Raw genomic sequence first — 11113 nt, forward strand, 5'->3', positions numbered from 1 at the left:
CCTCTGGGCCAGGAGCCCGGCCCAGCTCAGCAGCACAGACACAGCACCAGCACTTTCATCACCCTCTCGGGCCTTTGGGGCTCTTGGCATCACACTCAGTCCCTCAGAGTGTGCTCCAGAAACTCCTCAAGAGCTCCAAGTCAGATGGAAACACTGAAGTTTCTTGTAGTTGAAATGAGAGACACGAGTGAGAAAGCGTCCCCAGGTTCCAGGCAGAGCAGAAGACTGGAGGCCCTGATGGCAGCTGGGGACAAGCAAGGGAAAGGTGTCTGTGGTGCTGAGCAAAGCTGGATGTGTTTCAGGAATGGCAAGGGCCAAGGGCTGAGCCCCAGCCCCTGGCAAGGCAGATGCTGTCCCTCCCTCATTGCTCAGGGCTCTTCCCGGGCCACTGGCATGTGGGGATGTGCAATGCCAAGGGCAGCACCATGGGGCGGCCCCTGCCAGGCTGCTGAGCAGGGACAAGGAGGCAATGAGGCCCCAGGGCTGCCAGGGTCACTTGTCCCCTGCTGGCCTCAGGCCCAGGGCCAGCAGCCATGGCCAAAGGGCTGCACAAGTTGCCTCAGGCAGGGCTCTGCAGCTGCTGCCCATCCCTGTGCCCTCTCCAGCCCTGGCTGCCCTGTGGTGTCCATGCCCTGCGCCTCTGTCCCTGCAGGCTGTCGTCATCCCCCGGCTGCCCCACCTCGCTGGCCCCTTCCTTTGCTGACAGCTCTGCGTCCTGCCTGATTCTGCCTGGCCACACAAAGCCTTGGGCTGCTCCAGACTCCTTCTGGGGGATGTGTTGCACCACAGCCCTGTCCTGGGACACAAATTCCTTTCTCCTGGTGTCCACTCTGGGCCTCCCCAGCTGCACTTGGCATCAATTCTTTCTTTCTCTGGCTGTTTTCCACTATGTCAAAAAGATCCACAGTCTCTGAAACTGCTCCTTAAACACTCTCATGGCTCTCCTCCACTGTCCTCAGTCTCCACCCCATGGAGAGCAGAGCTCCTTTGTCCCTATAGAGTGGTCATGGGCCTGAGGCCTCAATACCCCACCTTGGGAGATCTCTGGGCATTCTCTAAGGGGTTTTCAAATGAAAACAGACTGCTTATAGTCTAAGAAGATCACAAGAGGACAAGGCCAACCTAACTCCTCTGTCCTGGCTGCTTTTGTCTGGGAGCAATTCTTAGATCTATGGAATTTGGGATGCCAAATTCTAAATGGTCCCGGGACAAGAAGGCTGGAGCTTTTCCATAGGAAGGAACAGAGCCTCACAGGGGCTGATGCGAGGTGACCACCAGAGGCCAAGGCCAGCCCGAGCTAGCTGGTTTTTTTTGGGAGATACCCTTGGATACAGGAAATGTTTAAGGGAGAGTACCAATTTTGGCAATGGGCACCAAAAAAGATGGATGGTATTCCATTGTTAATCCTGTGGGACAAATTGCATTATGGTTCAATTCTACCTGTTCAGTCTTTTACACTTAAACAAAGTCTGGGACCGGGATTGGAGTGGACAGCCACCCCAGTCTCCTCTCTTAGAAGGAATTTAAAAGTCTAGGCATCTTAGAGGGTTTTGAGGATTCCTGGTGGCTGTTGGGTGTCATTTCTCCACCTCATGACACAGCAGGAGTTTCTCCAACAAATAGATAAAGCTTTTGCCTGAAGCTCCCACTCTGCCCATGACAGGAAGCCCTGGGAGTGTCTGTGACATCCCGGCACTTTGGCAGCCTGGGGACTCCTGGGGTGTCACCGTGGAGCCCCCGGGAGTGCCTGTGACAGAGCGGTGCCTTGGCAGCTGAAGGACCCCTGGGATGTCACCATGGAATTGCTGTGACTGTGTCTGAGCACACGGCTCTTCAGCATCCCCAGAAACCCCTGGGAGGTCTCTGTGGAGCCCCTGTCTCTGCCTGTGACATTCCAGCTCTTGAACAGCCTGGAGAACCTTGGAATGTCTCCATGGAGCCCTTCTGAGGACCTGTAACAAATCTGATCCTTGGTAGGCAACCATCACCGGCCCCATGTAGCGATGATCTGTTTCCATGGCAACTATCACAAGGTGCTCTTGCCATTTTCTATTTCCATGGCAACCATCACAGCCCCTGTTGCTATGGTCAGTCCCTTGGCAGCTCCATGGAGACCCCATGCCAGGGGTGGTTGCCATGGACACCAGCTCAGACCTGGAGCCAGAGCCCGTTGCCATGGCAACCATTTGCAGTCCCATCCCCAGGCTCATGGGATCCCAGAGCCACAGAATTGGCTGAGTTGGGAGGGAGCCATGGGGATCCTCCAGTCCAACTGCTGGCCCTGCACAGGACACCCCAACAATCCCAGCCTGGGCCTGGCAGCGCTGGCCAAACGCTGCTGGAGCTCAGCCAGCCCTGGAGCTGGGAGCCTTCCCTGGGGAGCCTGTTCAGTGCCCCAGCAGCCTCGCGGGAAAAACCTTTTCCTCACATCCAGCCTAAACCTGCCCGCCTCAGCTCCAGCCGCTCCCTCCACTCCTGTCCCTGGGCACCAGAGGGAAGAGGTTCCCGCAGCCCCCAGCCAGGGACCCGCTCCCAAGGCTGCTGCCATGGCAACCAGGCCTGGCACCAGCTGGGATGCTCGGTTTCCACGGGCTGGGCTTCAGGAATGGCATTCCCCAATTTCCTGCTCCTGCTGAAACCGCGCTGCTGCTCGCTTCCCTCCCACCTCCCATGGAAAGCACAAAAGGCAAAGATCCCAGACTGGAATAAGAACAATTTATTGAGAACAGCAACAAGATAAGGCAAAAACAGGAACAGAAACAATTTTGGTAACAGAAAGGATAAGACAAACCATTCACAGGGAAAACTCAAACACCACCGACTGTTTCTTCCTGGACATGCATTTCCTCCTGCCAAGAAAGGACACTCTTCTCCTCTGGTGAGAGAGAGGGAGTCCTTTTCCTGCCCCTGGCAATGACCTGAGATGGGATTGAATATAATGACAGGGCCATGGACAGACCCTCATGTTCTTTAATCCCACATCATGACATTGCCATGAGCAGGTGTCTTCCCAGCATGGATCACAGGGAACATGGATCACCAGGTCTCTTCCCAATGTGGATTATCCAAGGGTGGATGAAGCTGGAGCAGTGCACAAAGCTCTTCCTGCACTTGGGGCACTCGCTGGGCTTCCCTTATCGGTGCCTCCGTTGGTGCCTGGTCAAGTGAGATCTCTGGCTGAAGCTCTTCCCACATTCCCCACACTCGTAGGGCCTCTCCCCAGTGTGGATGCGCCGGTGCCTGATGAGGTGAGAGTTTCGCTTGAAGCCCTCCCCGCAGTCAGGGCAGCGGAAGGGCCTCTCATCCGTGTGAATCCGCTGGTGCTGGACGAGATTGGAGCTGCTGTGAAACCTCTTCCCACACTCAGAACATTCATAGGTCCTCTCCCCAGTGTGGATGCGCTGGTGGATGATGAGTTGGGACTTCCAGCTGAAGCCCTTCCCACATTGCCCACACTTGTAGGGCCATTCCCCAGTGTGGATCATCTGGTGGCTGATCAGGCTGTTGCTCCGGCTGAAGCTCTTCCCACACTCCAAGCACTTGTAGCGCTTCTCCCCATCCTGAGGCTGCTCATGGACCACCAGCTCAGAGCCCTGGCTGGATCTCTGGCCGCCTTCCCGGCACAGGGTGGGACTTTCCTTTTCAGAGCACCCTGGGATGGGTTTGGAGCCCCTCCTCCTGTGGGATCTCTGGGGATTTTCCTCCCCATTGGATTCCTCCACTGTGGAGCTGCTCACAACGGCCTCTTCCACCAGGTTCTGCTGTGAGGATTTGTCATCCCTGGTCTCCATCCTCAGCTCCTTGTCTGGGGGAGGAAGGACAAGGAGAGGATGGGATTTGCCTCCGTGCCAGAGGGAAGGAGAAGGAGATCCCCCCAGTGCGTCCCCGGCAGGACGGCGTCGGCAGCGGGGTTGTCCTGCAGCCGGGGGCCCTGCTGGGCTGGGAGGTGGAGCAGGAGAGAGGGGGAAAGGGTCACTGACTTCCTCCTCAGCTGTCTCAGTGTCCTGGGAGATCTTCCTCTTCCTTGCAGCCTTCTCATCCATCCAGCCAAGGTTTGGGATGGGGAAATCCTGGTTTGGGAGAAAACAAGGAATGAGCACGTTGAGTTTGAAGGTCCCTCTGTCCAAGTCCCTCTCTAGAAGTTGCTGGGTATCTGGGAGGTCTTGGTTTGAAAGGAAAGGTGTTTGCTAAGGAAGGCAGAAATCATCACTGAAATTGATAAAAATGTAAGCAACAACCCTCTCCAAATTATTATAATCTTGAAATCAAAGTGCTCTCAGATAAAGATATAGGAATAGAAATAATAGTTCTTTACTAAAGGAAGAAAAATGAAAATGCAGCAGTACAAAAGAAAAAAAACAAAAAAACCACAGTCTGAGAGAGTCAGAATACAACCTGACACCCTGTTGGTCAGGGTGCTGGCAGCAGTCTGATTAAATGGTGGCTGCATGCAGTCCTCCTGGAGTGACTGATGTGGTTCTGTTGAAGCAGTGATCCCATAGAAGATTGTAACTTACCTCTGAAGTTCCCGTGCTGTAGATGGGTCTGGTCTCTCCTCTGGGAATCCAGTGGAGAAAGACTGCCTGTGGTCTTCTGATGCTCAGATTATATCCATGCAGGAATGCTTGGCTCCTCCCCCTGGGTGGAGCATCTCACAATGGGATGATGTCATTTTATCAGTCCTGCAGTGAGACTCAATGGCCCATTAACAGAAGATATCCCCTTGGAGGGAGGATGGGTGGTGGAAGAGATAAAGAACACTGCCCCACCTGGTTTTAACAGCTGGCCCATTAACAGAAGATATCCCCCAGTTATGAGGGATGGGTCATGGAGGAGATAAAGAAAACTGCCCTAGCAGGTTTTAACAGATGGTGATAGAATACATACTTTTGGTTACATCTTGCATTGCAACCCAGGACATGGGGTCCATAAAAATTTTATACCACCAAAATTCCATCCCGAAAATGGAGTTCCCCATGTCTCATCTCTCCCTTTTGGTGTTCAGGGTTTCCCCCTTGTCCCAGCTCCTGGGGGTCCCGCTTGTACTGGGAGTCCCCGGTCTACTCGGTCACTCCCCTGCCCAGTGTGCTGGGAGTGCCAGGAATCTGGAAAGTTGCCCCCATTTCTATCTCAAAACTTTGGGATGCTGGAAGTTTTTGGGGTCCCGGGGTCCCTGCTCCCCTTATTCTCTGCTTTGGGGTGCAGAAGGTCCAAGGAGTCTCCCCTGCCCCTCTCCAGGCTGTTGAGGGTCCCATGAATCGCGGTGCTCCCCCTCTCTGGGCTCCCCCCTTTGGGGTCGTCGGGGTCACAGGGCTCTGCTCCCCCAGGCTGCCTCTGCCAGCAGCTGCCACTGGGAACCCCCAATGTCCCCCCAAAGTGCATTTTCTTCTCAGCTTTGGAGTTCTTCATTCTCCAAACATCCCCCCCCCAAAAAAAAAACCCAACCCACGGATCCCCCCCCAGGATATTTGGCCCAGCTCCCCCTCCCTGGTCACCTGTGGTGTAGGGGGGTGATGATCCCACAGATGGGTGCTATGAATTCAGGGAGTGCTCAATTGGGATACACCGGGCCTGAGATCATACTGAGATAACAAGCACCTAACTGGGATTACTACGAGTGTCTGGGAATGGCTATGGACATGCTGAGGACAACTGGGATATACTGGGAGTGTCTGTGATCATACTGGGGATGACTGGGAACACACTGGGAACAATGGGAACCATGCTGGGGACAACTGGGAACAACTGGGAGTGTCTGTGATCATACTGGGGATGACTGGGAACACACTGGGAACAATGGGAACCATGCTGGGGACAACTGGGAGCCCATGCTAACGACAACTGGGAGCGAGTGGGAGCGACTGGGTCTACACTGGAGGCAACTGGGCATAACTGAGACCATACTGGGAGCGGCTGGGATCATTTTGGGAGGGACTGGGACTCTACTGGGAGCAACTGGGTGCAACTGGGATCACACTGGGAAGAACAGGGAGCAACTGGAACCATCCTGAGGGTAACTGGCATCCTACTGGGATCACCGTGGGAGCAGCTGAGCCATGCTGGGCAAGACTGGGACCATACTGGCAGCAACTGGGACTGCACTCAGGGTGACTGGGAGTGGCTGGGAGCAACTGGGATCAGGCTGGAAACACCTGAGGAGTGACTAGGAGCAACTGGGATAGACTGGGAGAGACTGAAACCACAGTGCAGGTAAATGGGAGCAACTGGAACCACACTGGATAATCCTGGGAGCAGCTGTGCCCATGCTGGGTCATACTGGGATCCTACTGGAACTAGCTGGGATCATACTGAGAGTGACCACAAAGGTGCTGGCTGGGACTGGAACCATGCTGGAGGTGACTGGGAACAACTGGGCCCATCCTGGGAGTGACAGGGAGTCACTCTGGCTATGACTGGAATCATACTGGGAGGGCCTGGGTGTGACTGGAACCATACTGGGGGTGACTGGGTGCAACAGCTCATTCTGGGAGTGAGTGAGATTGTAGTGGGAGTGACTGTGATCATCCTGGAAGTGTTTTTCTGTAGATCTTATGTGTTTCTGGTCTCTTTTTATTGTCCTTATTATCCTATGTACCTGAAATATTTTTGGATATCTTAATGTTACCCAAAATCTTAAGGGCTAATGGTTTTTAGGTTAAATTAGGTAAGTTTGCAAAGTTAATGCTGTGGTAAGAGTTTTATCTTCAACTGGATTTTGTATTAAACCCTTTGCCAAAGTTCCTTGATTGTCTGTATTTTGCCAGTTAAATTTTGTGTCATTTTGACTTCTTAGCTCAGTTGTTAGAGTATGGTGCCAGCATCACCGAGTTTGTGGGTTCAATCCTTGTGTGGGCCATTATCTTAAGAGCTGGACTTGATGGTCCTTGTGGGTCCCTTCCTACCAAGAATATTCTTTACATCTGTCCATGTTGAGAAGATCTGGTTGGTGTTTCTCCTGTGCACTAAACTCAAGCACAGGAACCTTTGGTTACCACCAGCATTGAAGTGTTCTGGGGTGTTACAGCCCTGCAGGCTCACAGTGGCCTCTTGTTTCCATAAGGCCCCAGAGTGTCCCAGTGGCCCTGTGGTTCCATGGGCCAAACAGAGCCACAATGATCCCCTTGGTTCCACAACTTCCCATGGTGTCACACTGGCCCCTTGGTTCCATAATGATCTGGAGTGTCACACAGGTTTATGGCATTTGTCCTTGCTTCCCGTCACATCCCACTGCCCCACAAAGAGCCCCGAGCCACCCGTGAGGGACAGGCCCTGCTGGGCCAGGCCTGGGCTCAGGGCTTGGCCTTTCTGCTTCCTCCAACCCAGCCAGGGTTTGCTCAGCATTGCAGTTCCCTGCTCAGAGCCTTTGGCTCCCGGCAATCCTGGCCTCCAGGATCTGCTCTCACCAGTCCCTGGGGAGCCTTTGGCAGTCCCTGCCCTCAGTGGGGCCGACTGAAGCTCCAATGGACTTGAAGTATTGTTTCTGACACCTTGAGCAGATTCTTCAGCCTGAAGGAGGGACAAAGGAGGATCAGGGAAAGAAAGAACCACCAGGTTGAGCACCCGCTGAATTCACAGCCTCCCACCCATGGGATCATCACCCCCAACCCCACAGATGACCGGGGAGGGGGAGCTCGGCCCAGATATCCTGGGGGGTCCCTGGGTTGGGTATTTGGAGGGGATGTCTGGAGAATGAAGAACTCCAAAGCTGAGTGGAAAATGCCCCTTGGAAGGATACTGAGGAGTCCCAGCATCCTTAAGTGGGGAGATAGAAATGGGGGGAACTTTTTTGATTCCTGGCACTCCCAGCAGCCTGAAGAGGTCAGGGACTGAGTAGACAGGGGACCGCCAGTACAAGCGGGACCCCAGAAGCTGGGACAGGAAGGAACCCCTGAATACCAAATGAGGGAGACCAGAGATGGAGAACTCATGGGAGACATTTTCAGGGCTGAATCTAGGTGTTTGGGAGGTTTTTATGGAGCCCATATCTTGGGTTGCAATGCAAGATGTAACCAAAAGTATGTATTCTATCACCATGTTAAAAACTAGAAGAGCAGTTTTCTTTATCTCTTTCATCACCCATCCCTCATAACTGGGGGATATCTTCTGTTAATGGGCCAGCCGTTAAAACCAGGTGGGGCAGTGTTCTTTATCTCTTCCACCACCCATCCTTCCTCCAGGGGGATATCTTCTGTTAATGGGCCATTGAGTCTCACTGCAGGACTGATAAAATGACATCATCCCATTGTGAGATGCTCCACCCAGGGGGGGGAGCCAAGCATTCCCGCATGAATATAATCTGAGCATCAGAAGACCACAGGCAGTCTTTCTCCACTGGATTCCCAGAGGAGAGACCAGACCCATCTACAGCACCGGAACTTCAGAGGTAAGCTACAATCTTCTATGGGATCACTGCTTCAAGAGAACCACATCAGTCACTCCAGGAGGACTGCAGCCACCATTAAATCGGACTGCTACCAGCACCCTGACCAACAGGGTGTCAGATTGTATTCTGACTCTCTCAGACTGTGTTTTTTTTGTTTTTTTTCTTTTGTACTGCTGCATTTTCATTTTTCTTCCTTTAGTAAAGAACTATTATTTCTATTCCTATATCTTTATCTGAGAGCACTTTGATTTCAAGATTATAATAATTTGGAGAGGGTTATTTCTTGAATTTTTATCAATTTCAATGGTAGTTTCTGCCTTCCTTAGCAAACACCTTTCCTTTCAAACCAAGACCCCCCAGATACCCAGGGACTTCTAGAGATGGACTTGGACAGAGGGACTTTCAAATTCAACGTGCTCATTCCTTGTTCTCTCCTGAACCAGGATTTCCCCATCCGAAACTTTGGCTGAATGGATGAGAAGGCTGCAAGGAAGAGGAAGATCTCCCAGGACACTGAGGCAGCTGAGGAGGAAGTCAGTGCCCCTTTCCCCCTCTCTCCTGCTCCATCTCCCAGCCCAGCCTGGCCCCCGGCTGCAGGACAACCCCGCTGCCGACGCCGTCCTGCCGGGGACGCACTGGGGGGATCTCCTTCCCCTTCCCTCTGGCACGGAGGCAAATCCCATCCTCTCCTTGTCCTTCCTCCCCCAGACCAGGAGCTGAGGATGGAGACCAGGGAGGACAAATCCCCACGGCAGAACCTTGTGGAAGTGGCCATCTTGAGCGGCTCCACAGCACAGGAGTCAAGGAGGAAGGAAAAGCTTCAGAGATCCCACAGGAGGAGGGGCTCCAAACCCATCCCAGGGTGCTCTGAGGAGGAAAGACCCACCCTGTGCCGGGAAGGTGGCCGGAGATCCAGCCGGGGCTCTGAGCTGGTGGTCCATGAGCAGCCTCAGGATGGGGAGAAGCGCTACAAGTGCTTGGAGTGTGGGAAGAGCTTCAGCCAGAGCAACAGCCTGATCTGTCACCAGATGATCCACACTGGGGAATGGCCGTATGAGTGTGGGGAATGTGGGAAGGGCTTCAGCTTCAAGTCCCAACTCATCATCCACCAGCGCATCCACACTGGGGAGAGGCCCTACGAGTGTCCTGAGTGTGGGAAGAGGTTTCAGACCAGCTCCCATCTCTTCAGGCACCAGCAGATTCACACGGATGAGAGGCCCTTCCGCTGCCCTGACTGTGGGGAGGGCTTCAAGCGAAACTCACACCTCATCAGGCACCGGCGCATCCACACTGGGGAGAGGCCCTATGAGTGTACCCAGTGTGGGAGCAGCTTCTCAGACAGGTCTAACTTGGCCAGACACCAATGGAGGCACCAGTAAGGGAAGCCCTGCGAGTGCCCCAAGTGCAGGAAGAGCTTTCTCCACCGCTCCAGCTTCATCCACCCTTGGAGAATCCACATTGGGAATAGACCTGGTGACCCATGTTCCCTGGGATCCATGCTGGGAAGACACCTGTACCTTTTCCTGCCCATGGCAATGCCATGATGTGAGATCAAAGAACATGAGAGTCTGGCCATGTCCCTGTTATTATATTCAATCCCATCTCAGGTCATTGCCAGGGGCCGGAAAAGGACTCCCTCTTACTCACCAGAGGAGAAGAGTGTCCTTTCTTGGCAGGAGGAAATACGTGGCCAGGAAGAAACAGTCGGTGGCATTTTAGTTTTCCCTGTAAATAATTTGTCTTATCCCTTCTGTTACCAAAATTATTTCTGTTTGTGTTAATTCGTCATCTCATTGCTGTTCTCAATAAATTGTTCTTTTCCCAGCATGGGATCTTTGCCTTTTGTGCTTTCCATGGGAGGTGGGAGGGAAGGGAGCAGCAGCGCGGTTTCAGCAGGAGCAGGAAATTGGGGAATGCCATTCCTGAAGCCCAGCCCGTGGAAACCAAGCATCCCAGCTGGTGCCAGGCCTGGTTGCCATGGCAGCAGCCTTGGGAGCGGGTCCCTGGCTGGGGGCTGCGGGACCCTCTTCCCTCTGGTGCCCAGGGACAGGAGTGGAGGGAGCGGCTGGAGCTGAGGCGGGCAGGTTTAGGCTGGATGTGAGGAAAAGGTTTTTCCCGCGAGGCTACTGGGGCACTGAACAGGCTCCCCAGGGAAGGCTCCCAGCTCCAGGGCTGGCTGAGCTCCAGCAGCGTTTGGCCAGCACTGCCAGGCCCAGGCTGGGATTGTTGGGGTGTCCTGTGCAGGGCCAGCAGTTGGACTGGAGGATCCCCATGGCTCCCTCCCAACTCAGCCAATTCTGTGGCTCTGGGATCCCATGAGCCTGGGGATGGGTCTGCAAATGGTTGCCATGGCAACGGGCTCTGGCTCCAGGCCTGAGCTGGTGTCCATGGCAACCACCCCTGGCATGAGGTCTCCATGGAGCTGCCAAGGGACTGACCATAGCAACAGGGGCTGTGATGGTTGTCATGGAAACAGACCATAACAATGGGTCAGATGTTGCCATGGGAACAGACCACAGCAGGGAGACAGCTCTGGCCAGGAGCAGCTCCTGAGCACAGCCCAGCAGGGCTGGGGCCCTGCCAGGGCAGCTCAGGGACACAGAGAGCAGGCCCAGACAGAGCTGCCAGGGGCTCAGCACTGGCAGGGGCTGTGGGATGTGCCAGAGGGGGCTGTGTCCCAGCAGCACCTCTGTGGCTGTGTCCTGGAGCCCCAGAGCAGCTGTGATGTCA

The 11113-nt window shown here is 54.1% G+C and overlaps 1 protein-coding gene across 1 annotated transcript; it reads right to left on the reverse strand.

Moving 5' to 3' along the window:
* Positions 1-3134: 3134 nt before the first annotated feature.
* On the reverse strand, positions 3135-4043 carry LOC147645698 (uncharacterized). Its single transcript, XM_086874304.1, has 2 exons — positions 3981-4043; positions 3135-3785 (listed from the first exon to the last, which is right to left on the reverse strand). The coding sequence occupies exons 1-2, from the start codon at positions 4041-4043 to the stop codon at positions 3135-3137; spliced, it is 714 nt and encodes a 237-aa protein (XP_086730430.1).
* Positions 4044-11113: the final 7070 nt, after the last annotated feature.

The sequence above is a fragment of the Cyanistes caeruleus genome, unplaced genomic scaffold (assembly GCF_971803275.1).
Source record: "Cyanistes caeruleus unplaced genomic scaffold, bCyaCae1.hap1.1 HAP1_SCAFFOLD_188, whole genome shotgun sequence".
Lineage (NCBI taxonomy): Eukaryota > Metazoa > Chordata > Aves > Passeriformes > Paridae > Cyanistes > Cyanistes caeruleus.

Coding starts and splice junctions, on each gene's coding strand:
- LOC147645698 (XM_086874304.1), bottom strand. CDS start 4,043: ATGGATGAGAAGGCTGCAAGGAAGAGGAAGATCTCCCAGGACACTGAG. Junction 3,786..3,980: donor CTGAGACAGCTGAGGAGGAA/GTCAGTGACCCT, acceptor CTGAGGATGGAG/ACCAGGGATGACAAATCCTC.